The following is a 27331-nucleotide window of genomic DNA, read 5'->3' as shown; positions in this document are numbered from 1 at the left end:
AGAAGGAAGGAAAGAATACCATACTTTCGTACCATACAGAACTGGAGGAAAAAAATCCTACTATACTTAGGGTCCCCCAAAATTTTGTACCGCACTGCCACCCTAATTTCATACTGGCCCTGTGCTTACGAGAAATCAGACGAGAATTGAAACAAAGTGAAAAATATGAAACACTGTTCAAACACCGAGAAATATATTTAATGAAAATATGACTTGTAATAAATTGATTCACATTGTATAATTGAACTATAAAGTAGGAAGGATTTACTGTCATAGTGAAATTATTGTATGTAAAGTCAGTAGAGCGAAATGTAAATTCAAACAATACCAATAAGTTGACATAAAAAAGTGTACTGTACTCATAACTCTTTATTCCATGGCAATATTAATTTTATATTAGTTTTAACGGAGAATAAAAGATACAGTCTATAGAAAAAAAAAAAAGTATAGAAACTTCTTATTTTTATCTTATGTTCAAAATTTAAGTAAATATCCCTAAAAATCCTTGATATTACAGGGTAGTTGTAAAATTTATGGGAAAAAATAGCACTTTCAATCACAAAATAAGCTGCAAGACAGAGTAATTGGGTAATAAGATATAACTTCCACCAGCTTCATTTATTACCATTGACCAATAGGAATATTTAAACCAACAAGTTTCATCAGACAAATGCCTTCATAAAATAGTTCTCTTGTGTCTGACATAGCAGTAGGTAATTAATCACAAACCAAAATAAATGGGTTTTCATATATGACAACCAAACGAATTTGTTTTGTAAAATACTGAAGCAGTTTCACCTATGTACCATGATGATGGGAAGTCAAGAAACATCAGGTTTTAAAAAATTAAATTGACTCGGTTGTTGTATACTCAAATATCGTTGAGTACAACCAATTTGTTATGGTTTGCGATCAATGCAAATCGGTTGTACTGATGTTTGAGTATACTGTACTGCACAACACAGCACAATTTATGAATTTGATACAGGTGTTTCATCTATTACTGTATCACATTGAACAGCTTTATGTTTGGAGCCACCAACTACGTCATAATCATCATTTACCTAATATACACACCTTGCTACATACCAAGTTAGCCCATGCACAACTGCTAACTTATTGGTCTTATATAGTGTCCTAGCACATGAAGTACTTACACATGCAAATACAGTATAGTATTGAAATTTAAATCCTCAAGGAATGTAATTGAACTAAAAATCATACACAGACATAGACAAGAAATTTTGATTATTTATTTAAAAATGTCAGATTTGAGACCTGCAACCTAAGGTCTGATAACCAATTAAACAAAGTATAGAATGCTCTTTGGCTATGAGAGTATTCTTAACATACACAAATCCAAATTTTTGGAAAACTAATATAATCAATGAGGGATTGAGCTGTAGTTATTCACTTAACTGTTTACACAAACTAGCCAAGACATGCCAGACATAATTGGCCTATTCTACCATATCCAGTAGTTAACAAGAAGTTATTTCCTCTGTCAAGAGATTTATTCTATCTGTCTACAACTAGGCACTGATTCCTGGTACTGTATAAACACAGCAGTACAGACAAAACTTTCACAACATGATCTCCACATATTCCTGATGATTCCTCTATGCATACACACTTCATACACATTTATTTATCCCTCTTTTATTCTCCTTAAATTAATATTTTTACAAAACAAGCATTATGGCTAATTACATGGCATTTCTTTTAACTCAGTTAAGTAATTGAAGAAATCATTGCATATCCTGTTAATTATATCTAAAGATGTATTAGGAATGGCAGGCATATGAGAGCAACAAACATCAGTAGGCTCTTTAGTCCATTAAACAAGCACAGGGAATGCTGCCACCACTTCATTTATATTCAAGATTCATTAAGTATGAATGATTCTTCACCAATCATGGTGAATATTCTTTTTATGTCTACGGTACAGTATGTGCTGAGACTTACGTATTTGGCAAGAATTTTTAAATATAAAGATGCACTATCCAATGTGCTTGATTGAGAACTCACTTATAACACTTTTATCATCATTAACTCCTCTGACAATGCTGAAATCTTTTTGAGAATCAAGTTAAAAGTTCAAAATTTCCCACAGCATATGCATGATCTTAAATTTCTGAGTGGTAGCTAAGAACTCCTGACACATCTTAGGAACTCATACATTATGGTTGGCTTAACTAACATCCTTTTGGGTAAAAGTAAATGAATCAAGATAGTAATCATGATGTGTACATTGTAAATGTGAGTTAATCCTCTGAAAAATCAACAAAACAGAGATTTCTCTCTTTTATAACAAATTATGTAATGCTAACCTGGCTGGGTGATCCTTTGCTTCACACAGTACTGGTCCTAGTCCTTACTAACATTACTAGTGAAGGACTAAGAAATACTGTACATCACATCCTGTTTCACTAATGCAGGCACTAACAGTGGTTTTGGTGTGAAATACAACACAAATATGTGTAGTACTTGTGATACTTCTTATAATGTGGAGTCTTCATAAACCCTTAAGACATACTTTGAAATTCTATAACAATAACTTGATTAAGGAGGGACATAAACAAGAATTTTGATTATCTATGCTACAGTTAATCACAATCTTACCATTCCATAAGGAAAGAGAAAAACCTGGACCTTTTTAATTATGAAGATGACAGCCTGTTCATAAGTGCACTGATAACTAATTCTGCCAGGTCTGGGGTTTAACATTAGAGGAAGCTCATTTCAATGCCCTTAAGTGATTCTATGCAGGTCACTTTGCCAACCTGATAGCAACTGTGCTCCCACCAGACAAACTTTCATCTCACCCTGATGCTAAACATCTCATACAGGATAAGGGAGTAAAGTATTATTGTGCATTGAATATATAAAAGTAATTTAAAAAAATAATGTTATACACCTCTAACAATGAAGATTTTGGTTATATGGCTCCATAACTACCTAGCAACTGGAATACTCTGATATGTAATATTGTATTTCATAAATTTAGTCACTATCACTTTACATTATTAAAACTTAAAAATACTTATACTTACCTTTATACACGGCATACACTGGTACTATGTGTTTGTAACCTATATGATCACATTTTTCAGTCCAAGTGGAATGTACACACAAGACTTGGCTGTGCAAACATTCAGTGGTGACAGATTGCATAATTTTCCCTTCACAAAATAAATCAGAATGACAAGATGCATATTCAACTGCTTTTTATACTGATTACATATTGGTCATTATCTCTAACATAATTCATATTTTCTATACCAGTTCCAGTACCATTTAACCCTTCATTTCCTGGTTTCTTCAACTTAAGGCAAATCCAAAAGTCCATAGTCTTCATATAGTTTCTGGGTCAAGTTATAGATAGAGTTCATAACGTCAATCACCTTGGGCATGAGGGCCTCATTATGTGCACGAATCGCTGAGTTGCCACCAGTTATCTTTAGGAAGAAAAAAAAAAGTTATCCAAACAGAGAAAACTAATATATTTTACTTAACAAAAATATACACACAAACTCTTGGCAAAATGCATGATTTACTCTGATATCCTATTTTGTGACTGAGCCTGAAACTTGGTGCCTCAAGAAATGTGTTGGCCATGATATATGGTATTAGGAATGGGACTAATGTTTTTATAATTCTAACTCCCCAAAGCAACCAGGGCCTTAATAAATCAAGCAGCATTTGTTGCTCTAGTACACAACAGAGGGCATGGAGGCTAGTTAGCCATTACAGTATTTAATATTAGCATATGACCCACCAAGCTGGTAGAGAAAAATGAATCGCAGGAGTAATATATAGACTTCCTAATCTTGATAGAGTTAATGAACGACTTATTTGGGATGAAATGCACAGGGCTTCCAGATATAGCAAAGTCTGTACAGTAGGCGACTTTAATTTTAGCCAAATAGATTGGATCGAACTTACAGGTAACTCAGAATCAGAGGATTTTCTTGAAACAGTTCAGGACCGTTTCCCAAGTCAACATATAACCAAACCCACCCGGGGTAATAATATACTCGATTTAGTTCTGTCAAACAGAGAAAACCGCATTAGTATGTCAAGGTAGGGAACAAACTTGCCAACAGCAATCACAAAGAAATAAGATTTCAATTAGAATTTAATGGCAGACGCAAGGAAAATTCCATTAAAGTCCCAGATTTCAAAAGAGCAAACTTTGATAGGTTGAAAAGGCAGCTGAGAGAAGGGATATCACATTTGGGGATGGATTACATGACCTCACACAATGTGCCCACAGAGGGCGAGCTCACTTTACCTGGAGACCTGACAACGATATCCTCACAAAATATGGTGGTTGAGGATGACCTGATCACGAGATCTGAGGTTGACGAGTTCCACAACAATTTAAATAATTACTTACTTAATGCGCAAAGGCAGAACATACCATACAGAAAACTCAGATCAGACAACAATGACCCTAAATAGATAAACAATTATTTAAAGAATATTATTGGACAAAGGAAGGCTATAGGTAGAAGAATAAATATAGGTGAAGTTTACCTCCGAGATTATTATAAGGTATTGGCCAGTAGGGTTAAGACCGAGATAAGAAAAGCAAAGAGGAATAATTAACTGAAGGTAGCAAGGTAGGCAAAGTCAAACCCCAAGGGATACTTTCAAATGTATCAAACTAAAACACGAGAAAAGATTGGACCAATACAGATGGATAACGGCGAGCTAACTGATAACGACAGAGAAATGAGCAATAATCTGAATAAATATTTTTCAACAGTTTTCACCACCGAAAATTTGAACGTGATACCCGAGACACCGACTATAAATAGAGATAGTGAAGAAAATAGATTAAGCGAGATAGTAGCGACTGGTAACGACGTTAGTTAGCAAATAGACAAGCTAAAGCCTAATAAGTCGCCAGGTCCTGGTGAGATATTTGCCAGAGTATTAAAGGAATGTAAGGAAGAGCTTAGTATGCCCATAGCAAAAATTTTTTAACATGTCCTTAAAAACGGGTGAAGTACCAGAATCATGGAGGATAGCGAATGTAATACCGATTTTCAAGGGAGATAGATCACTATCACCTAACTACTGTCCAATCAGCTCAACATTAATTGCAGGCAAATTACTGAAAGCAATAATTTCAAACTCTATTCAAATTCACCTGGAGAAGCACAAGTTGATCAATGATTCCCAACATGGCTTCACAAGCGGGCATTCATGTGTAACTAATCTATTAACATTCTTTTCAGCTGTTTTTGAATCAGTGGACGAGAAGAACGACTATGATGTGGTATATCTTGACTTTAGCAAAGCCTTCGACAGAGTCCCCCACGAAAGACTAATAAGAAAAGTGGAGGCTCATGGCATTGGAGGAGATATTCTAAAATGGAATGGAAACAGCAAGTGAGTATAAACAGCAGTAAATCCGACTGGAGTAACGTCACTAGTGGAGTACCCCAAGGCTCAGTACTTGGACCGTTATTATTTATTATATATATAAACGACATGGATATCGGCATAGACAGCAACATAAGTAAATTTGCTGATGACACTAAAATAGGGCCTGTAATTAAATCTGACGAGGACTCCTCAAAACTACAGGAAGATCTAAAAAAAAATTTTGAATGGTCTGAAAAATGGCAGATGAAATTCAATGTGGATAAATGTAAACTACTTAGTCTAGGAGATGTAAACAGAGAAACCAGATATCAGATGAACAACAGTGTTACAGAGAAATCCGAATGTGAGAAAGATTTAGGAGTAATGTAATGATAAGTAGGAATCTTAAGCCAAGAATGTGAATTTGCTCAAAGCAAGGCTAATAAAGTACTTGGGTTCACACAAAGGAGTGTTAGTTACAAAACTAGAGAGGTCATCCTGAAACTATATCTTGCGCTTGCGAGACCTCACTTGGATTACGCAGTTCAATTCTGGTCACCGTATTACAGAATGGATATAGAATCCCTAGAAAGAATACAAAGGAGAATGACAAAACTAATCCCGGGCATTAGGAACCTTGAGTATAGAGACAGGTTAAAGCATCTTAATTTGCACTCCCTCGAGAGACGTAGAGTAAGGGGCGACATGATAGAGGTGTATAAATGGAAGTCAGGGCTAAACAAAGGGGACATAACAAAGGTACTCAAACTATCCAACCAGGAGCAAACTTGTAACAATGGTTTTAAACTAGACAAATTTAGATTTAGGCGCGAAGTAGATAAACATTGGTTTGGAAATAGAGTAGTGGATGAATGGAACAAGTTACCAAACATCATTATTGACTGGTATACGATGGATGGCTTCAAACATAGGTTGGATGAATATATGGGCAATAGGGGTTGGGTGTAAATGGGACTGCCCAGTATGGGCCAATAGGCCTGCTGCAGTTTCCTCCATTCTTATGTTCTTAAGTCAGCCATCTTATATGGATTCCATGATACACCATTCAGTTCCAGCTAACTTCATTTTTACCAATAGAGTATACAGTACCATATTAGAATCTCACATATACACACACACACACACATCTGTGGCTGTCACCTTGAAAGACTTCACCAAAGCATCTGACTTAGTCAATCACAACATAATTATCAACAAAGCCATCAACCTTGGCTTTTAGATAAGTCTCATACCATGGTTAAAAGACTTCCTCAGTGACCAATGCCAGGCTGAACATTGTCTCCACCTTTCAGTCACTCACCTGCGGTATTCTCCAAGGCACTAAGATGGGACCACTCTGCTTCTTCAACCTAATCAACAATACACTGAAAGATAATCCTGCTTGCTGAACATGTGTTGACAACTCCACCTTTGGCATCAGTGTGAACAACTTGGCTCCCAACTTCAGCACCCTCCAAAATATATTGAAGTCTCCATGATTGGTCCACCACCAACCATGTCACTATCAACCATACCAAGACCATGATTATGCACATCAATCTTTCCTCTGACCATGTCCCACCTACCTCCATCACATGCCAGGTTATGGATTCCATGAAGCTCCATCGCATCACTGGTCTTCTGACTTAAATGCTACATAAAGAGGAACTCTAGGTAAAGTGCATTAGAGTGTGTGCAAGACTATTCTCTCCCACTCTAAATCAACATATCAAGAGGCACCTAGCACAAAGATCCTATTAACACTCTCTGCTCATCACCTTGTTCTCATCTGTCAGTATGGGATAAAGCTACTACACCATCCTCACCACTGACTTCTGCTACCATGTGAAATGACCTGTCTATGAATTACTGTTTGACACCACAACCACACTCCAGCTTATACAACCACGTACAGATCGTTATAAGAACAGCCCTATTCCAACCTTTGTAGAAATCATCAACAATTTATAGATAACTTATGTGTTCACACCTTGTCAATCTCACTTTAGTACTGTAATTGTGCAGAAACTTCTTAATAAATTACTGTCCCCTCTTGTCATCACTTTATTATACAGTATTTCATAATGTATAGTACTGCACCATTTATGTCAATTGTATATATTCAGCTTATGGGTGCTGTATTTGTTAAGAAACTTTCAATTATTATCTCTCTCACACATACACACAGAGTACACAATGTCAGAGAAGGCAGAGGGTGTGAACTGTGGAGTATTGAAATGAGTGAAGAAAGGGTCATGGTGATGGTATGGACATATGAGAAAGCTGCAGGAGTATAGGATAGTAAATAGGGCGTGCAGTATATAGTCATTATAGCAGGTCTGTGGTGATTAAAACAAGAATTTGGATGTTTCAACTGATAATTATGTTAGGATGATGAGGTGAGGAGATATTGTACATGGAGAACTGACTGTGTGGATGGAGTCATGACTTGGAGTGATGTATTTATTGCTAATTGGCCCTCAGAGGAGGTTTTGGCATACTGTATATTAAAATGATCGTTAGATGTGTGGCACTACAGGTCATAGGGTGCTGGTCTCATAATGAAGGAATTGGTGGTAGACATCTCTTTAAAATTTCTTTGTTCATTTGTTGTCTGTGTAATTCTACAATAAAGCAACAGCTTTCAGTTCATATCTGAATTAAAATTCTGACTCCTCATTAAATTTTGATTATCAAGAAGTGTAGCTTTATTTTCTCCTTTTTTATTATATTTTACAAGAAACAGTCTTGCCAGAACTTTGTGTTCAGTTGAGCATAACTGTGTCTTTTTGTGGGGTTATTGCACTGTGCTGTACAGTGGTCCCTCGGTTAACGAGCACAATCTGTTCTAGAAGGTTGCTCATTAACCGAAAAACTCGTTAACCGAAACCATTGTTTCAATAGGTTTTTGGGTAATTGGTTCCAGCTCACCGAAAATTGCCTAAATTCAACAAAAAAGGTAGAAAAGTACATTTACTTTGAGGTGTGTATGTAGAAGGCTCCTGGATGATGATGATGATGGGAATTAGAATGGGGGTGGAGGAGAAGGGAGAAGGGAAGGCATTGGGGTGGAAGAGAAGTCACCCCATGGCACCATTTCACCCATAAAATTTTAGTTCTCTTGGTGTAATTCATGATTATTTTCTTTAAATCAACACTGCACTGCATTATATATTGTCAATATGAAGAAAAAAAAATTCAAAATGACCAATAATTTGCTTGCAAACACAAAAAAAGCATTTAGTTGAAGAGAGTCTCAAGCAAGATGTTACCTCCACTGAAAAGACACAAAGACTGACGCCTGTATAGTGTGTTGAGAGGCTGGATGGCGCGCATAAAACTAGTTTCATTACCTTCAATTATGTTCAATAATTGTTAAAATGACTAAAAAATTTAATATTAAACTTTTAAAATTATTGAACAGTATAAACTTCTTGATATTTGCTAAAATGGTAAGGAATTTAAGCCCTAGAACCGATTACTGTATTGGCGGACTAATACTACAGCTGGTGGACCGCCAAATGCAAGCGAAAACACGTTCAGGTCGGCTCGTAAGAAACTCGTTAATCGAGGGATTGCTCGTTAACCGAAGTTAAGAATCTTATGGAAGGTATCTCGTTAACCGAAATCTTGTTAACCGAGGCACTCGTTAACCGAGGGACCACTGTACTGTATATAAAAAAATGCCCACATTTTTGGTGAATCTGTAAGCCTACCGTATTCTGTACTGTATATCCACAACCTGAACGTCATAGTAAACAACCTCAACAACATATGCGTAATAATCGTGCAAAACTAATAACAGCGGATCCAGTATCTACTTAAATGGATCTGAAATGGTCAGGAAAAGCCGACTACTCACTCTAAAAGACAAACTACAGGTAAACACACTGTTAAATGAATGATTAATCAGCAAAATAATGAACAGACTTACCGGCTTACTTCCTAGTACAACCTGTTGGTATAACAAGGAAAAGTTCAAATAGCAGAAATAATTAGGCATGAAAGGACACACATGTCTCGCATAACAACGACACACACAAGATGCAAGTTTCTCTAGTGCTGTACGAAATCTAGAACTGATCCTAGAAGTCCCTGTACATCATTGATGGCAATGTAGTGTACATGTGATACCATATCGATACAGCATACAATACATCACTGACAAAAGGTATTATACATCCTTTATATCAAAGCACTGTACAATACATCCTTTATATGAAGGTAACGAGGTATACATTGCATTACTGTCTCAAGGCACTGTACATCCCTGACATCAAGGAACTGTATATCCCTGACATCAAGGCACTGTACAGCCCTGACATCAAGGAACTGTATATCCCTGACATCAAGGCACCGTATATCACTGACATCAAGGAACTGTATATCCTTGACATCAAGGAGCTGTATATCCCTGACATCAAGGCACTGTATATCCCTGACATCAAGGAACTGTATATCCCTGACATCAAGGAACTGTATATCCCTGACATCAAGGCACTGTACAGCCCTGACATCAAGGAACTGTATATCCCTGACATCAAGGCACCGTATATCACTGACATCAAGGCACTGTATATCCCTGACATCAAGGAGCTGTATATCCCTGACATCAAGGCACTGTATATCCCTGACATCAAGGCACTGTATATCCCTGACATCAAGGCACTGTATATCCCTGACATCAAGGCACTGTATATCCCTGACATCAAGGCACTGTATACATCCTGTATATCCATGACATCAAGGCACTGTATATCCCTGACATCAAGGCACTGTATATCCCTGACATCAAGGCACTGTATATCCCTGACATCAAGGCACTGTATATCCATCTGATATCACATCAAGGCACTGTATATCCTGACATCAAGGCACTGTATATCCCTGACATCAAGGCACTGTATATCCTGACATCAAGGCACTTATCCCTGACATCAAGGCACTGTATATCCCTGACATCAAGGCACTGTATATCCCTGACATCAAGGCACTGTATATCCCTGACATCAAGGCACTGTATATCCCTGACATCAAGGCACTGTATATCCCTGACATCAAGGCACTGTATATCCCTGACATCAAGGCACTGTATATCCCTGACATCAAGGCACTGTATATCCCTGACATCAAGGCACTGTATATCCCTGACATCAAGGCACTGTATATCCCTGACATCAAGGAACTGTATATCCCTGACATCAAGGAGCTGTATATCCCTGACATCAAGGCACTGTATATCCCTGACATCAAGGAGCTGTATATCCCTGACATCAAGGTAGTGTACTTCCCATACATTAAGAGATTAAGAATGACCCCCCAAAAAACCAGCAATTTTAATTTTCATGACAAGGACCTCAGACAATAATGGCTGGAACTTTTAAACAAGAGACAAAAGTGTATTTGTACAAATGGTAAACACTTACCCGCTCAATGATAGTTTGCTTCGTTGGCATCATGAGAAGGACAGTGCTAACAGTTTTTGCCAATACCCAGTTATGGTGTTTAGACAGGGTACGGCCATACAACTCGGAGGATATGGTACCCAGTCCAGTTTCGTCTGTAGCTTTGTGGATTTCAGAGAAAAAACCAGTGATGAATTCTGCAATGAAAATTAAAGATTTAAGCTAAAATCTCAATTTCTTGCTGAGGACATGACATAAGAGATTGGTGTAATTCTGCTGACTAAACCATCCCAGGTAGAGTCTTGTCATGCTAAAGGGCCATGACTTGTGTAGCAGCAGGTTACACTACCCTTATAGTATATTAAGTACTGGACCGTATAAACTATTGCAGAACAGTTTCTCACCCATTGATCCAGGGATGAATCAACCCTTAAATGGTGACCATCATCGGTAGATGGTAGCTGTAGGGATGGCCACCATCATCTGTGGAAATTTCCTGTTTCTCATACTCCTTTTGAGTTGTAGGTTCATGTGTAACCAATAGATGTCCTTGACACCACTCCCTTATACGTACTTCTGTAAAGCTGACCCGCGCCCTAGTGTTAGTGTGGCCTTACTGACTATGGCAGATGGACATCCTTCAACATCTTGTACTAGTGAAGGCTCCAGAGCACCCCCCTCCTCCCGTGCCGTCCCGCAACATTAACCCCTAGAAAGTGGATGCCTATGTTGTTTGAGCGATGATAATAGTAGTGAAGAATATTCAGAAGGAAGAATATGATGTGAAAAGTGAGGAAACAGAAAGAGTTTTGATAGCATCAGTGAGAGTGAAGAGGCAGTGGTCCACCCCCATGTACTCTACCAATACTACCATGCCTTCTTTTGTTTGGTCTAATGGCACAGATTTTATACCAAATGTTCAGATTTTGATGAAAATGATAAGTTAAACATTTTATATGTATGTCCTTTATATTTGGGTACATTTGAAATTTTGGGTAACTTTTTTTTTAAACATGTGCAGGGGGAGGGGGTCCCTAGTTGCTTTGAAAGCCAGCAAGGCTGCACATCCACTGCAGGATGCCCCACTTGTATCTAAGATTCAATGTTTTTATCCCCACATTTTCCTGCTTGTAAGGTGCCTATCAAGGAAAGTGGATAGGAGCCTATCACAAAAAGTGGCAGAGAAACCTAGTCACTTGTCTCATACATATGAAATAAAAGTTCATCTTTTAGCCATTCATTTATAGCCTACAGATCTTTAGTAAGCGAGATTTAAGATTTAAAATCACCAAACAATAGGAGAGAAGTAGTCTGTGTCATGAGAAGTAACTGATGGTATTGTAGCTAAGAGAAATATTCCTCAAAAACAACAATCACACAGTCGGCACATGAAAATCCATCAGGAAACCAGGATCCACATTTTAGTCATATATGGAAGAAAATAAAATCTTGTGCAGTAAAATGGCTGCTTCTGATAACTTAACAATAAGAGATATATATCTCTTGGGTAGGAAAAGTTAAAAGAAATAATAAACCTCAATGAGATCACTTTAGTGGGATTTAATGTAACATGCATGATCTAATGGTTCAGCCTAGAAAACAACAGACTTATCCTGAGATCCTATTTTATAGCTGAGTCAGGATCAAACTACACACCGTACTAACTGACAAATCTTTGAGTCAAAACTCCAGGCCCAACTTATGAATGGGATCTAAAAACTCTGTAAAATTATCCTTCACCATCATACTAAAGTTCTCAAAGGTAATCACTACGTAACAACAGCCAACACAAGCGTGAAAAATGGCCGTACGACATTGTTAATGATGATGATGAGGAATGGACCCTAAAATTATGAAGATAAAGACTTCGACAGTTAAATGTGAGCATAATGTGAAATGGTTCAAACCTTACACTTAAAGATATCAGTTACAAAATGCTCACTCCTGATCAACTTACTCCAGATCTAGCTCACCCCAGCATCCTGACTCAGTAAAAAACAGGATTTCAGCATTAATCTTCTATTCAATCTATGCCAGCTAGAAAGGGCAAAGGAGGTACCCAAAGGCAATTAAGTGCAATGCCAACTTGAGACACAAAGATAGCAGTCCTACTGAAACAATCACATAAAAGTAATAGAGAGAGAGCTTCATTCAAGTAACCTTCAAAATTAAGGTCTTCCCCCAAGTTCACCACCTAAGTGTTTCTCTGAGGACCCATATTATATTTGAGTCTTCTTGGATTCAATTTATGATGGAGAAATGAAGAATAAATATCTCCAAAGCAATTATAGATGCAGCAAAATCATTATCTAAACTTTTTACAATAGACAGTGATTGAACATTTTAGTGGTGGGTGACAACTTCTGAGCTACAATGCATGAATCCCTTAGCAATGATACATCGTTTTGTTTGTTTTTTTCCTTAGCCTAAGTATCTCACTGTTTCAATGAGGCAACCACCACATTGGGGGTTCAAAATTCTAATTCAACTCCGTGAAGTGCAGCTTGGAGCACTCATATTGTCCTATTCACTGTACCACAAGTTTTGTTCAGATGCATAATATGTGAAAATCTGGTTTCAACTTATGGAGAAAAAAAAAAAGTTAAACATCCTTGTACAGTATATATGCATGTCTAAAAGACTGACGAGAAAACAGTGAAGGTGGAAGACACCTTGTACAGTACAACACAGTACTTACCAAGTCCTCTGTGGAGTCTCAACAAGGTTCTGGACCCAGACTGTTGGTCACTGCTGGTCAAGAGATTGTTTTCTCTCTCATATTCAATCATGGACTGAATTGAATAATAGTAATCTCCTGCACCTCCTTTGCGGTAACACTGGAGAGTTGTGACCTGATAATGAAAGCAATGTTCAATAGATATGAAAAGTGTTAATACAAACTCCAAAACTAAAGCTAACATATTCCTTTGAGGGTGACATGAGGAGAGGTTGTGAGAAATGACCTCATAGATTAACACCTGATGAGAGGGGCTACAAGAAGACATTCAGCATGGAAAGTTACCATCATGTAACTATGGATGATTGCTAATAAAAGAAATCAATATACAGTGCTCAACAGATGTAGCTGATTCACATTACCAGGGTTCAACTGTCAAAATATATATAAAGAGCTCATGCATATCATCATCCACACACACCACAGTCTCAGCTCTACTTTGACTCTATGTAACTATACCTTACTCAACTACAGTACATACAATTTCTTCACCTTCCTCACACAAACCCTGAATTCTTCCCCTCTTCGCATATTTCTACCCCAAGGAACCTCAATGTCTTATTATCAGTTCATTCTTCTCCTTAAACCCCTAACACATTACTAGCTTACAACACTCTCTGATGAATAATAAATACAGTATTGCTAAAAATTTACCTGTCAAAGCTCTCATTAGCCTTCCATCAGATTCTATTTCATATCTGGTTGCCAATATCTTTACGCAGCGCTGTCAACAAAGTTTATTTCCACTGTTACTAAAATATCACCTCATTCCTTTAATGGCAAGCCCTCATCATCCACGTTATCATGATCATCACCTTTTTTATGACCACAAGGTCTATTACAGCCTCTCTTGTCAGGTTTTTTTTCTCTGAGGACATTTCTCACAACCTCTCCCCATGTCAATCTTAGGCAAATGATAAAAATCAGATTAGAAAGAGTGAATTGTTGTTTTCTGTAAACTAAGAGAGATTAATATAATAATCTGTACATAACATACATAGCTGAAGCTAAGAGTTAATACTGTACACTATAAGGTACAGGACTCTCATCTTCCTCCCTGCTGACCAACTACAGTAATAACATACGTACTGGAAATCTTGTTTCTTGTTTCAGTATAATACTGACTTTCCTGGGGCAAAACACAACAGAATACACAGTATACTTATACAGATATTGTGCAGTATAGTTTAAAACAATTAGGATACATATGAAAGAGAAAAATTACCTAATGACAAGATATTATGAAGAATGTGTTAAAAAATAAAGACTCCTGATGCTGGCAATACCATAATTTGGTCACAAACTTACTGTATCAACTAGGAACCCCGTTGTGACCAGCCTCCTGCATCTAGGATATTTTTACAGCAAACATAATTTTGCTTAGGTAAACTTCAATACAGTACTTAACGCTTAGGCCCCGGGTGACGTTCCAGAACATCCGCCTATTTTCCCGCCCTAACCTGGGGCTTACGGGTTAAGGTTTCAACAATATCTGGTTTCACCTACTAGCATAGCATTTTATAGTACAGTACAGCATATGAAACACTAAGGAAACAAAAATTTGAGAATTACATCCCCGAGATTAAACTTTGTGCAAAATGGTGTACTTACCTGTGACTGGCTCCTTTCCATTATTTTTACAATGTTTTAGTGAATGATTTTGAAAACAAAATGTTTGATTTACTGAAGTACTGTAATGATTAATAAATATATGGGACCACATCAAAAGTTATAATCCGTATTACAAAATACAACCTCAAAATCCCAAACTCAGGAATTCAACTTTTTCAGTTACAATATCCAGAAAAATTTGCTCGAAATTCCTGCTATTTTAGACATCTAAGAAATCCTCAAACATTTTGAAGGAACAAGAGCAATTCACAGACTCACCATTCACATGACATTAGTCATTTAAAGGCTATTCACGAACAAACATTGGCTGATATTGAAGCTGCCAAAATGTACACAACTGATTTTGCTAAGTTAGTGAAGGATGAAAGACAAACTCCTGAACAAAGTTACAATGCAAATTAGAGTGGTGCATTTTTGAGGTGTCTGCCTCATTAATACATTTCCTGACACAGAAGAGAAGGTGTCATATGGTATCAAAGAATCTCAGGTGAGGCTTACTGTTCTACATGTGCAAATTCTGTTGGCATACACAAATGTAAGCTATTTGTGATAGGGATGAGTACAGTATTAAGCCTTGTACTCTCAAAGGTATGTAAATTATGCCTGCATTTTGCAAGATTAATAAATGGACAGAGATCATCTGGAAAATAACCAATGATTGGTTCACTCATATCTTTTACATGAGGCCTGTAGGTGGGCTCTATTCCTTGCAGTCAAGGTTGGCTGCGATTTTGATCCATTACTAACCTTTGATCCCGGTCAGAAATCAGGTCTGCTCACGCTGAAGTGACAATCCATAGAAAGATATTTTGACTGGAGCTGGACTGTATCGTGAGCGTCCCTTCCCGTGCAGGACCGCCAGTGTGGATTGAAACAATGTGCTCACTCCACTCTTGCTTCTGTCGTCACTGAGTTTGGTCGTGTATTCTTTGGTTCGGTGTTGTGAAACATGGATCCAAAGAAGAGGAAATCATGCAAGTGGAATTCTGGGAAAGGTATGTTTATTTAAAGAAAATAATAATGACTTACATTTAGTATATATTAAACAAAATATAGCTTTACAAATTAGTATTACACAAACGATTTCATCGCTTCTTTTCGGATGAATTGTCAATTGAATTATAGTGAAAACCAAGGCGAAGTTGTATGACTTGAGTTCTCCACAATATAGTGATAACGTGGCAAAAAGAAGCTGGGAGGAAGTAGGCAGTCAGTTGGATAAAGAAGGTTAGTTTTTTAATAAACATCTTCCCACAACAATGGTCTGGCTACAACTGAGGGACACGAGACGGCCCGTGACCAGAGCGAAATCATCCCTTGACTGGACTATGACCGTCCCTAAAGTGCGAATAGAGCCTAAAACTGTCCTTCTTTTAGATAATTGCTTCATTCACTCTCCTGTGAAGCAGTTGACTGTCAACATTTATTGTTACTGTTTTATCACGCAGGTTTCATTTTGTCAAGCTTTATCATAATTTCTTCCTTCACTCCTTGCACTTCCTGTCTATGGACCTTGCTGCTCTCTGTCTTATCAGTCTTATACAACTTAATTTGCTTTTGAAAGTCTGGTATACTTACCTCTTACTGTACAGTTACATCATGAGATCTTTGTCTATTTATCCCAGGAGTATTAGCCTAGCTTGAATATGGGTCATTTGTCAATTACATATACCTGTTCAGTACTGCCCTTCAGAGGGCACAATGTCTTGTGTACCACCCCCTTGGACCTAGGCCTTCAAACAGTAAAATAATGTCTATACACACTCACCTTCTTTTGAATATCATGGGAGACAAAGTTGAAAACCATCCCAAGGATTTTTAAGAATCTGTGGAAAAAAGCAAGCTAGCATGAAATCCCCTTTTATAGACAAGGTAAAGATAAAAATGTGAGATTCATGTCATTAACGTAATTTCGAGCAGAGCCTGATATTACCAGAGGCCTCTGACATGCTTAGCAGAAGGATATATCATCAAGTCCGATGATGCATTTTACCCCTTGTTAGCACCTTGCCCAGTGAACCAGGGCTGAATTACAGCTTCAAATGCCTACCCAGTGGTTGCTATAAGTCAGCAAAGTTTCAGGTATACTGTGTTGAAACCCTAACTCGGAGTCACATGTGTTCTGAATCACTCTCAGGCTCATGCAGCTTCATGCCTCTTATTCTCCAGTTGCTGCCAGATTTAAACCCACCAAAGGGAGGAAGAAGTTAAATCAAGCCTCTCATTTTTTTCCTAAAGTTGTGAGTGAGACTTCAAGCTTCATTCCTTCATTAACAGTTTACAGGTCATTAATATGTGACTTGTGAGATTCATTTCCAAGTAAGAATGGGATTATCATCAAACATCAGTATCCCAAAGGGACGAAGGAGGGATAACAAGTTTCATGATCCTAACTCGGTTGGCGGCACAGGTATAGCGGTAATGAGTGTATCTCTCACTACTGTGTCCTGAGTTCGATTCCTGACCATGGACAGATATAAGAAGTGTTATTGAATGTGACACTATCAAACATGGCAGGTTCCCTACGGATATTCTTGTTTCCTCCTGTACTAACACTGGACATTGGAAGACAAACTCACGAAGAACGAAGGGGGATTAACCCATTAACTCTCTCGTAGTCTTTCAACGTAAATTGTGTCACTAGGCACTCCTGTGCTAGCGCAACCCCTTCCGCACAGCTGTATCTCACGCTGAGAGCACCTCTCCCGTAAGCAGAAATGCTGAAACAGTGGACCGGTCCTATCAACCACCTAAGTTCTTCCCACTAGCCTCATGGGCTGGCAGATGCATCTCTAAGGGTGGGTGCAATTTGAATCTGGATCGCTCTACCCAATGTTTACTAAAATGGAAAAAACTTTCCTGTTACGGAGATAACCTGAACTAAAAGACTGTGAGGGAGTGATATTTCCAACCATGGCTAGAGTACCAGGGGGCTAAGTGTGCAATTCCCCCAGATAAAAAAATAAAAATAAAATATATAGGCACCTTAGCTTTCGTCTTTATTCAAGACATCTTCATACACATACAGTCAACCCTCACTTTACGCGGTTAATATAACCCACAGGGTAATGCGGAAAGTGAACAACATAACATATGGGATTAATTGAAATAGAGACCGGGCCGACCCCCAAACTCCACTTTTTGACGACACACAACTATGTTGTAGACACAACTATGTTGTAGTAAAAATTTTATCTTAACTTTATGATGGTATGCACACACAATTAATAATTAAGGGAAATATCAATAATATTAGGTTTTTTAACACTTACATTAGTAGAAAAGATGGCTGGGCACACGGGGATGGAGGGTTGGTTCCGAGGCAGAGGGCAGATTATTGGCCCTCACCTGTATCACTTGTATCACTATCCACCACAGAGGCTTGCAGGGCCTCTTTGTCAAACCCCTCAAAGTCCATATAAGTCCATATCCTCACTATAATTATCACTATCACTGACTTGGGCGGCTGTGGTGGTGGCGAGTGAAGAACTCTGACGACCTCAGTGACTGGGCGACCTTGTGCGCACCACTGCTCGGCGCGCACTCGGATGGCGGGAGAAGAAGGAGATGGCGGAGGTTTGGATCCAAAAATGGTGACTGGCAGCACTCTCAGCGTAAAGGGGTACGCATGAGAATGTAACATTCGGTTTGACGAAGATACCGCATAAATAGAATCATGGACCAGCGTAAAGCGAGGTTTTTGGCAATAACATGTATGTATGTATGTATGTGTATATATATATATATATATATATATATATATATATATATATATATATATATATATATATATATATATATATATATATATATATATATATATATATATATATATATATATATACATACATACATACACTTACTAGCAAGTCTGAACACTTTTGAAGCCATCCTGGTGGTCCAGCGGTTAAGCGTTCCCAGTCTGATCATGAAGCCTTACTTGGGCACGTGGGTTAGAAATCCTGGCGGGTTGAGGTGTTGATTGTATGTAGAAGTCCGTGTAGAAGATCGTGCTTATATATATATATATATATATATATATATATATATATATATATATATATATATATATATATATATATATATATATATATATATATATATATATATATATATATATATATTATATATATATATATATATATATATATATATATATATATATATATACATATATATATAGGTTGACAACCCTTTATCCGAAATTCCGAAAACCGAAAAAAAAATTTGTGGAGCCATTATTTTTTTATTTATTTTTTTTTTTACACGGGTAATAGCCCACCCGGGCACATGTCACTGACCCACATCGGGGCCTGGGGGGTGAAAATGTAATAGTAATAATAATTATAATAATACAGGTAATAATAATACAGTGACCCCTCCGTTAACGAACTCAATCCGTTCCAGAAGGTCGTTCGTTAACCGAAACCATTGTTTCAATGGGTTTTTGGGTAATTGGTTCCAGCTCACCGAAAATTTCCTAAATTCAACAAAATGTTGAAGGATTCCTTACTTTGAGGTGTGTTATGTAAGCTCCTGGTCTTCCAGTGATGATGATGGGATTGGGCAGGGTTACGGGAGGAGAAGGGAAGAAGAGAAGGCATTGGGGGTGGAAGAGAAGTCACCCCATGGTGCCATTTCACCCATAAAATTTTAGCTCTCTGGTTTAATTCAAGATTATTTTCTTTAAATCAACACTGCACTGCATTATATATTGTCAATATATAAAATATATTTCAAAATGACCAATAATTTGCTTGGAAACACAGAAAAAAAAGCGTTTAGTTGAAGAGAGTCTCAAGCAAGATGTTACCTCCAGTGAAAACAGAGAGAGACTGACGCCTGTTTGCTGTGTTAAGAGGCTGGATGCCGCGCATTAAACTAGTCACTTTACCTTCAATTATGTTCAATAATTGTTAAAATGACTAAAAAATTGAATATTAAACTTTTAAAATTATTGAATAGTATAAACTGGTATGCCCCTAGAACCGATTAATGTATTGGCAGATGCTGGTTGCCCGGTCAAAGCGAAAACATGTTGAGGTCGGTTCGTAAGAACTTCGTTAACCGAATTTTTTTTCGTTAACCGAATTGAAGATCCTTATGGAAGGCAGTTTGTTAATTGAAATTACGTTAACCGAGGTGTTCATTAAACGAGGGGTCACTATAGTAATAATATTGATAATACAGTAATAATAATAATATTCAGAGTAAATAAATTTTTTAATAAAAAATACACAAAAATAAAAAATAACAATAACAATAATAATAATAATAACAATAATGCTGTAATAATGAAATAATAATAATAATAAAGAAATACAAGAATGAAAAAAAAGATCAAAAGTGAGAAACATGACCTAGACCTATGAATTATTATTACTGTATTATTATTATTATTATTATTATTATTATTATATTTTAGCCCCCAGGCCCCAATGTGAGTCAGTGACCTGCTGGGTGGGCTGATCCTGTAAAAAAAAAAAAAAAAAAAAAATAATAATAATATATATATATATATATATTATATATATAGTTCATAATTTCTGGTTGCATGGATTCGTGGGAAATAATTTATGGAGGGTCATTCCAAATGAAAAGCGAAATAATGATTAATCTTTAAACAAATATATAATTCGAGAGTAAATGTCATATTACAGCATTTAAAAGTATAAACCGATGGGTACCAAAAACTGGCATACTGTATAAGGTTTAATTTTAGCTTAGACCACACTCTGGGGGCCCAGCATTACACAAGTCAAGAAAAGCATTAAACACTTTAGGGCCAAACTTAAGACTTAATGTCCTGACACTAATATATTAACATCCCTCATCTTAGTCTTCACTAGACTTATTATAATTCCAGCTTTCAATTACTCTTACCAGATCTGGACATTACATACCGGTAATATCTCCCCAAGCAGAATTTAGGTCATCTGCTGCTCTTATAGTTTTAGTTTGTTCAGAGCTTCATTTAAAACAAACAAAGTACAGTCCAACTTACTTGTTTACTTCACTGTATGCACGCAGGTATCCATCCATGTAAAGTTGTCCATCATCTCTTTTACACTGTGTGAACCCATCCAGGACCATCTGTAGATCAAAGTTGAGGTCCTGTGTGTTTATTTCAACCAAACTACCATTCTCTTCTGTCCCTCCTGACATCCCTGTTGCCCCTTCCACCTGATCATTGGTTAGGCGAGAGGCTTCAGTAGGTTGCTGTTGCTCTGTTGCTGGTGGGATGGCTGACATCTTCCTTGAAGAATAAGGTTATCTTAAGGAAACAATTTTACAAAATCAATTCACTACAGTACCTTTTAAAACAAAATAAATTTCCTTACTTATACCTTAAGTCCTTAAGCTTTATTCAGAGCTAAGAGACAAAGGCCAAAGGGTAGAAAAGAGCAACTAATTACTGTTTGACTTCCACACAACAATTCCAAGTTCAGGAATGATAATTCATGTTTTTGACGACTCTCTGATGACTGCAATAACCAAAGCAAAGGACATATGAGGAGGAAGTGGCTCTTTGGCATCACTCTATGAGAGCTCCTGCTTGGAAACTGTGGCTTGATTTTCCCACTTTGTGACTCATCAGATTCTCGAGCAAGCTAACACCTAGACAGTGTGGCTTCCTCCTAACATATCAAGGTAAAACTTAAAACTATATAACCAGATTGCTCCTGAGACTTTAAATTTAAGGTGATAGTTTATACTCCATTGCATGCCTTCATGGGCTTATCTACTGGTGTTATGACAGCTTTACGTAGAGCAACATTTATAGACATTAACTTTGGAGTCAAACACATCCAAGAAACACACTGTTGTGATGTTCATATAAGCTGTTAAAGCTATCACTGTAAATATAAACATTAAGTAAATACAGTAATATCAATTTTCCATTTGAGTATTGGATTAACACTCATTGGGAGATATTGACTAATTAAAGAAGGTTTGCCCACTTTTTGCATTCTTACCAACCAAAAAATATTTCAGTAGATGACTGATTGCTGGCTGTTATGTGAGTCACGACATACTTACCAATCAATTAACTTCCAAAAAATATTTTGACAGTTACTAAAAAATCCCCAAAAGGGTATTACCCTTCCAAATTTTAATATACATATACACAAGTTGACCCATCCCAACAAACATATTTTCATTATCATTACCATTTTCCATGTTTAAAGTGGGATAGCCATAGTTACGTGATGGCATGGTGTCCCGGTTGCCATCTGGCAAGTCTGAATCATGTTTTCTGTTGGATGCCCTTCCCATTGCCAACCCACTTCCACAAAGTGGGAACACGGCACTATATGAATGACTTCAAGTGTCCTCTTAGTTGGCAAAGCAGGGTTGCAACTCCCTGAGGTAATCAAAGATTACCCTCCTACTTATAAAAAAAGTCATCAACTCATCCAGCCCTTTATCTTATGGTCCTGCTGGGCTACTCTATCATCTGGAGTGTGTGGTGTTGATCATCCATTCATCCATGACAAGTAGGCCTAGAGGGGTGATATAACCTGGCCATGATTGCAGAACTTTGGAGTACAGAAAACAAAAAAAGGTCCATAAGCCTGACAATCCATAAGGGGCAGTGTGGATACAGCAACCTGAATAGTGTACTTAACCTTTTGTACACAAGGGGGCAGTGTGGGCAGTGACGACTTGACTGTCTATACTCCCTCAACTGTTAAGTTTGGTACCCATTAATAGTTGTGTAGACTGGGAGTACCCTGGGTATGAACTAGTAACCCTTAGAATAGGAGGCAAGTGATCTATCCACTTGGCTGCCACACCCCTAAACACACTAAATAACAACTTACCGAGATCCACAGAACAAGAAGAAAAAAAAGATGAAGTGCATAAGGATTAATTAAGTAGCTTCACCATAAAGACGACACACTTGTACCATTACGGCAAACTTATATGATAATGCAACTCTATGGTGAGGATTAGAGATTATTTTAATCAATTATAATAAGAGTGGTTGAAGACACTTAATTTGATATTTCACTGGTGTATTTAGATTAAAATACAGCAAGCACAATCACACACTCTGGTCTACATAAAACTGAGTTTTTTTTTTTATGGGAAATAGCCCACCCGGGCAAAGGGGGCGGAAAAATAAAAGTAAGAAGAAATTAAAAATAGAAAAGAAAAAGATTACATTAGTCTACACCACGAAGATGCCGTAAACCAGCTTTTAGAAGAGAGACAGATTGTATGAGTATGGAAACACAGAAGAAGGCAGAGCATTCCACAGTTTGGGTGTGTGAGGAAAGAAGGATGTACTATAACGGGTTAATCTAGTGTGATCGACATCCACAGAGAAACGGTGGGCACTGCGGGCAAGACGAGTATTACGATTCCACAGCCTTACCAGCGGTACACAGGATGCCAAATCCACCGAACATTGCCCGTTAAAGTACCTGTAAAAGAGATTGAAGCAACATTGCAACGAAGAGAAAGGGAAGGAAGATTATCAACTAAAGGAGGAGAGTTAATAAGATGAAATGCCTTTGAATCCATCCTATCTAACAGTTGGACAGAAGAAGAGACACACCAGATGAGAGCAGTAGTCCAAGTTAGGATGAATGAATCCCTTTTATACAGGTACTTAAAGCAACTGTTCAGCATTCCCAGTTTTGGGGAGGCAGCTTTAGCAATGTTGAAGATGTGTGGCTTCCATGACCTAATGATTGCATCCTGAAATGTGATTGGTGGGAGATCATCTAATTTAGAAAGTGTAATTGGTAAATAATGTGTTTTATTACAATTTAATTTAACCAAGTTTCTACCACCCCATTTGGAGATGCTGCACAGATCCACATTGACAGATGTAATGATATCAGCTCTAGAAACAGATCTAGTTTGAGAATTAGGGGGAAGGGGAAAATGTGAAGAAGAGTGAAGAGTAGAATCATCAAGTGTAAGAATGGATAGAATTAGTCGTAGTGTGAAATAAATCATTGATAAAAAGAAGGAAGAGAGTAGGTGAAAGAACAGAACCCTGTGGGACACCACCATTGGTAGAGAAAGAGCGAGAGAACGATCCCTCAACAACAACTGCCATGGATCGGTTCTCAAGGAAGCTAGAAATTAGAGAACAAAGTGGGGGATATAAACCATAATAGGGAAACTTAGAAAGCAAAGACTTGTGTCATACCCTGTCAAATGCTTTGGAGATGTCGAGGGCCACAACGAAAGTTTCGCCATAATCCCAAAGAGAGGATGACCAAAGATGGGTGCAGTAGGAGAGGAGATGACCAGTAGATCTCGCTTGCGAAAGCCATACTGGTGATCCGACAAGAGAATGGCATTCAAGGTGACGGAGAAAATGAGAGTTCAAGATACAGGTAGTTTAGAAAATCTTAAAGAGGAAAGAAGTTAGGGCAATGGTTAGAGGGATTGGAATGGTCACCATTCTTTGGAATGGGCTGAACCGAGGCATGCTTCCAAGAAGAAAGAAAACTTTGGGTTTTGAGGCAAAGGCAAAAGAGGCGAGAGAGCACATTGGCCAGAACTACAGCACACTACCTCAGAACACGAGGGGGTATTCCGTCCGGAAAATGCGCCTTATTCACATCCAACCTGGATAACACACCAGCAACCCTACAAGTGGAGATTATAGGAAAGTGCATAGGTTCAGTAGGGGGGATAGAGTTGGAATCATCTAAGGTACATGTTGGTATAGTATCTCAGCCAAGAATAAAAAAAATGGTTTGGTTGTTTTACTGGGAATTAATAATGAACACTAATATGTACAGTAACTTAACTTATATTCTTCTGACCTAAGTCAAATAATAATAATAATAATAATAATAATAATAATAATAATAATGTAATAATAATAACAAAAATAATAATAAAAGATATTATACATAGAGTATTGTACGTATTGTATATAGTACTGTATATGATTTTCTTTCTGATAAAATTATAGTTTTGGTCATCCCTGTATGGCTATTTAGATATCCAAACTAATCCAACTAAACCAAACCTAACCTAACCTAACGTGTATCTAACCTAACCACAGACCCCCTAAAATTCCACGGATGACCGAAACTAAAATACCTTCTTTCTTAAACCCAACATAGTAGAAATGTAGTTATACAGTACTGCATTCACAGAGGTCCATCATACTTTGGTGTTAAACTTTCATGCTATAGCTACGTAAGTTGATAATCTCAGAATTTTCTTTTGTTTGTTTAGATTTGCCAGATTCGACTTATTTTATTAATTCGTTTTGGTTCTTTTAAAAGGAATGCAAAGTACAGTAGATGTCATAATGGTAATAGACCATGAGTCATAAAACTCCTGTTGTTGGGTGATACATGGTGAGCAAGGAACTAAAATACTGTATGGCCTGGATGTACAATAATTGTTTTTTAAGTGCACTATACAACATATATACCAGTACACAAACGGCCATATATACACCAATACACAAACAGCCATACATACACCCGCACACAAACAACCATTCTTACAGTTGTAATATAGGACTACAGGTACTCCTCGATTTACGACCTACTCGACTTACGACAACCCGGACATATGACGGCCGTGGTCGTACAAAATATTTTCCAAATTACGTATTTTCGTCGGGAAGGAACCCCGTCGTAAGTCGAGGAGAGACTGTATATAAATATGTGGTTGTACTGATAGCTATTGGATAAGAACTTAGTATGGAACATTTAAGTATTTCTGAATAACATTAAAAAATAAATAAACACAGACAAAAACCCTACTTTATCTGTACTTATGATTAATGAGAAAAGTAAAGGTACTTTACAGGCTCACATACTAATAAAAATGTGGTTCCATACTTGCTCATCCACCAAATTTAGTATTAATTTATATTCTTTGTAAAAAAAAGGAAAAAAATTAATTGAACTTATAAGATCCCTTTACTATAAAAAATATACCCACAAATCTCAATTATGACAGTCTCAATACAGTGTAGTGCTAAGTACTACTAAGACATATCTGTAACTCGAAATATTTATATATCTTAAGATTTTCCAGAATTAGATTCGTCAACACAACCTAAACATAAGGAGGAAATAAGCTTTAAATGGCTTTAGCTACCTTTGGTTGGATTGACTACTATTTGCGATCATATACCTGCATTATCTTTGTACTGTACATACTGACTCACTGTAATATCCCATAGTGATTTTACTGATACAATAGTTATCTATCCAAATACTATAACCAATGGCCCTGCCAGAAGGTATCCTAATATGGCCCATCCATATTCACCAGTCCCAACTTCTCTAACAAGGGAGAAAAATTTACTTAAATATTCATATTATTAACATATATTCCCCAGACTAACGTTATTAGTATCATTCAGACACTAAACCCTAAATGACAGGTTCTGACTATGTCAATCATCGTCAAATACAATGTTTTCCTGGGTTTGACCTGGGCGCGCCCCACTGAACTACTTCAAGTAGCGGTTGATTTGCGCTCTTCGCCTCTATGTTCCTCTTATGTTGAGGGGTGTCTACTTCTTTACACTTAATCTAGAGATAATAGTGGTGGCAGCCAACTCAAGATACAATAAGAAGACAAATTAGCTTGATAAATAGCTGAAAAAACACTTACTACGAAGAACCAGTGTTCGGCCAACGTCACTCTAACAGGCAGGATGCAGGCACGCACTGTCATTTGAGGAGTAAAAATTTCTGTACTCTTTTTTCATTTGCGATTAATTTAAGATAAATCACCCCCATTACTCATATATTTTTATTACTAACGTTTTTTAAAATAAGCTTAAAAATCAATGAATCTCTAAACTATATGTCAAATTTCTTCCTCCATTACTATAGCGTTATGATCGCGAACATAAACACCAATAGTCCCACTACAGTATTTAAAAAAAAGTAAATATTAGGATTGTTGATAACAAGTAATAAAACGCGTGACTCGTGATTTTCTGTGACGGAAAGCAAAGTTGCCATTATTATTTAGGAAAACATTGTGTGTGACGTGGTGTGGGGTGCTGTTGGAAATTATGTAATAGGTGGAAAGTTGGGTCCAAACTTACGTAATATTGACCACCGCTTAATAAGGAGACAATTAAACGAACACCTATAAGACAATCAAATCACATGAAATACACAGCATATAAGAAGCACCTCAAAAACGCACACCGACACATCACGTACAG

General features: G+C 37.3%; 1 protein-coding gene across 5 annotated transcripts; it reads right to left on the bottom strand.

Annotated features, from left to right (window-relative positions):
• Positions 1–603: 603 nt before the first annotated feature.
• LOC121860410 (ceramide-1-phosphate transfer protein-like) lies at positions 604–27331 on the bottom strand. Of its 5 annotated transcripts, none has more exons than XM_042357551.1 (7): positions 27300–27331; positions 21155–21406; positions 16919–16976; positions 13480–13633; positions 10803–10978; positions 9311–9331; positions 604–3458 (listed from the first exon to the last, which is right to left on the bottom strand). In XM_042357551.1, exons 1-7 carry the CDS (start codon positions 27320–27322, stop codon positions 3327–3329), a joined length of 816 nt encoding a protein of 271 aa, XP_042213485.1. In that variant the 5' UTR covers positions 27323–27331; the 3' UTR covers positions 604–3326. The 5 variants fall into 5 exon arrangements, with proteins under 5 accessions (XP_042213485.1, XP_042213486.1, XP_042213483.1 ...); XM_042357552.1 differs by lacking the exon at positions 27300–27331 and adding an exon at positions 26767–26847; XM_042357549.1 differs by lacking the exon at positions 27300–27331 and adding an exon at positions 26767–26844 and having other exon boundaries at positions 21155–21402.

This window comes from Homarus americanus, unplaced genomic scaffold (assembly GCF_018991925.1).
Source record: "Homarus americanus isolate GMGI-L3 unplaced genomic scaffold, GMGI_Hamer_2.0 scaffold28051, whole genome shotgun sequence".
In the NCBI taxonomy this organism is placed as follows: Eukaryota; Metazoa; Arthropoda; class Malacostraca; order Decapoda; family Nephropidae; genus Homarus; species Homarus americanus.
The sequence above is the reverse complement of the archived record's forward strand: the minus strand, read 5'-3'. Positions and strand labels throughout refer to the sequence as shown.

Bases quoted from the DNA above. Each gene is read 5' to 3' on its own strand.
- LOC121860410 (XM_042357549.1), bottom strand. From the start codon at position 26,829: ATGACAGTGCGTGCCTGCATCCTGCCTGTTAGAGTGACGTTGGCCGAA. The intron at 9,332-10,802 runs GTAAGTGTTTAC...TTATACCAACAG, and splicing joins AGCAAACTATCATTGAGCGG to GTTGTACTAGGAAGTAAGCC. The intron at 3,459-9,310 runs GTAAGTCTGTTC...TTCTTCCTAAAG, and splicing joins TTGTACTAGGAAGTAAGCCG to ATAACTGGTGGCAACTCAGC.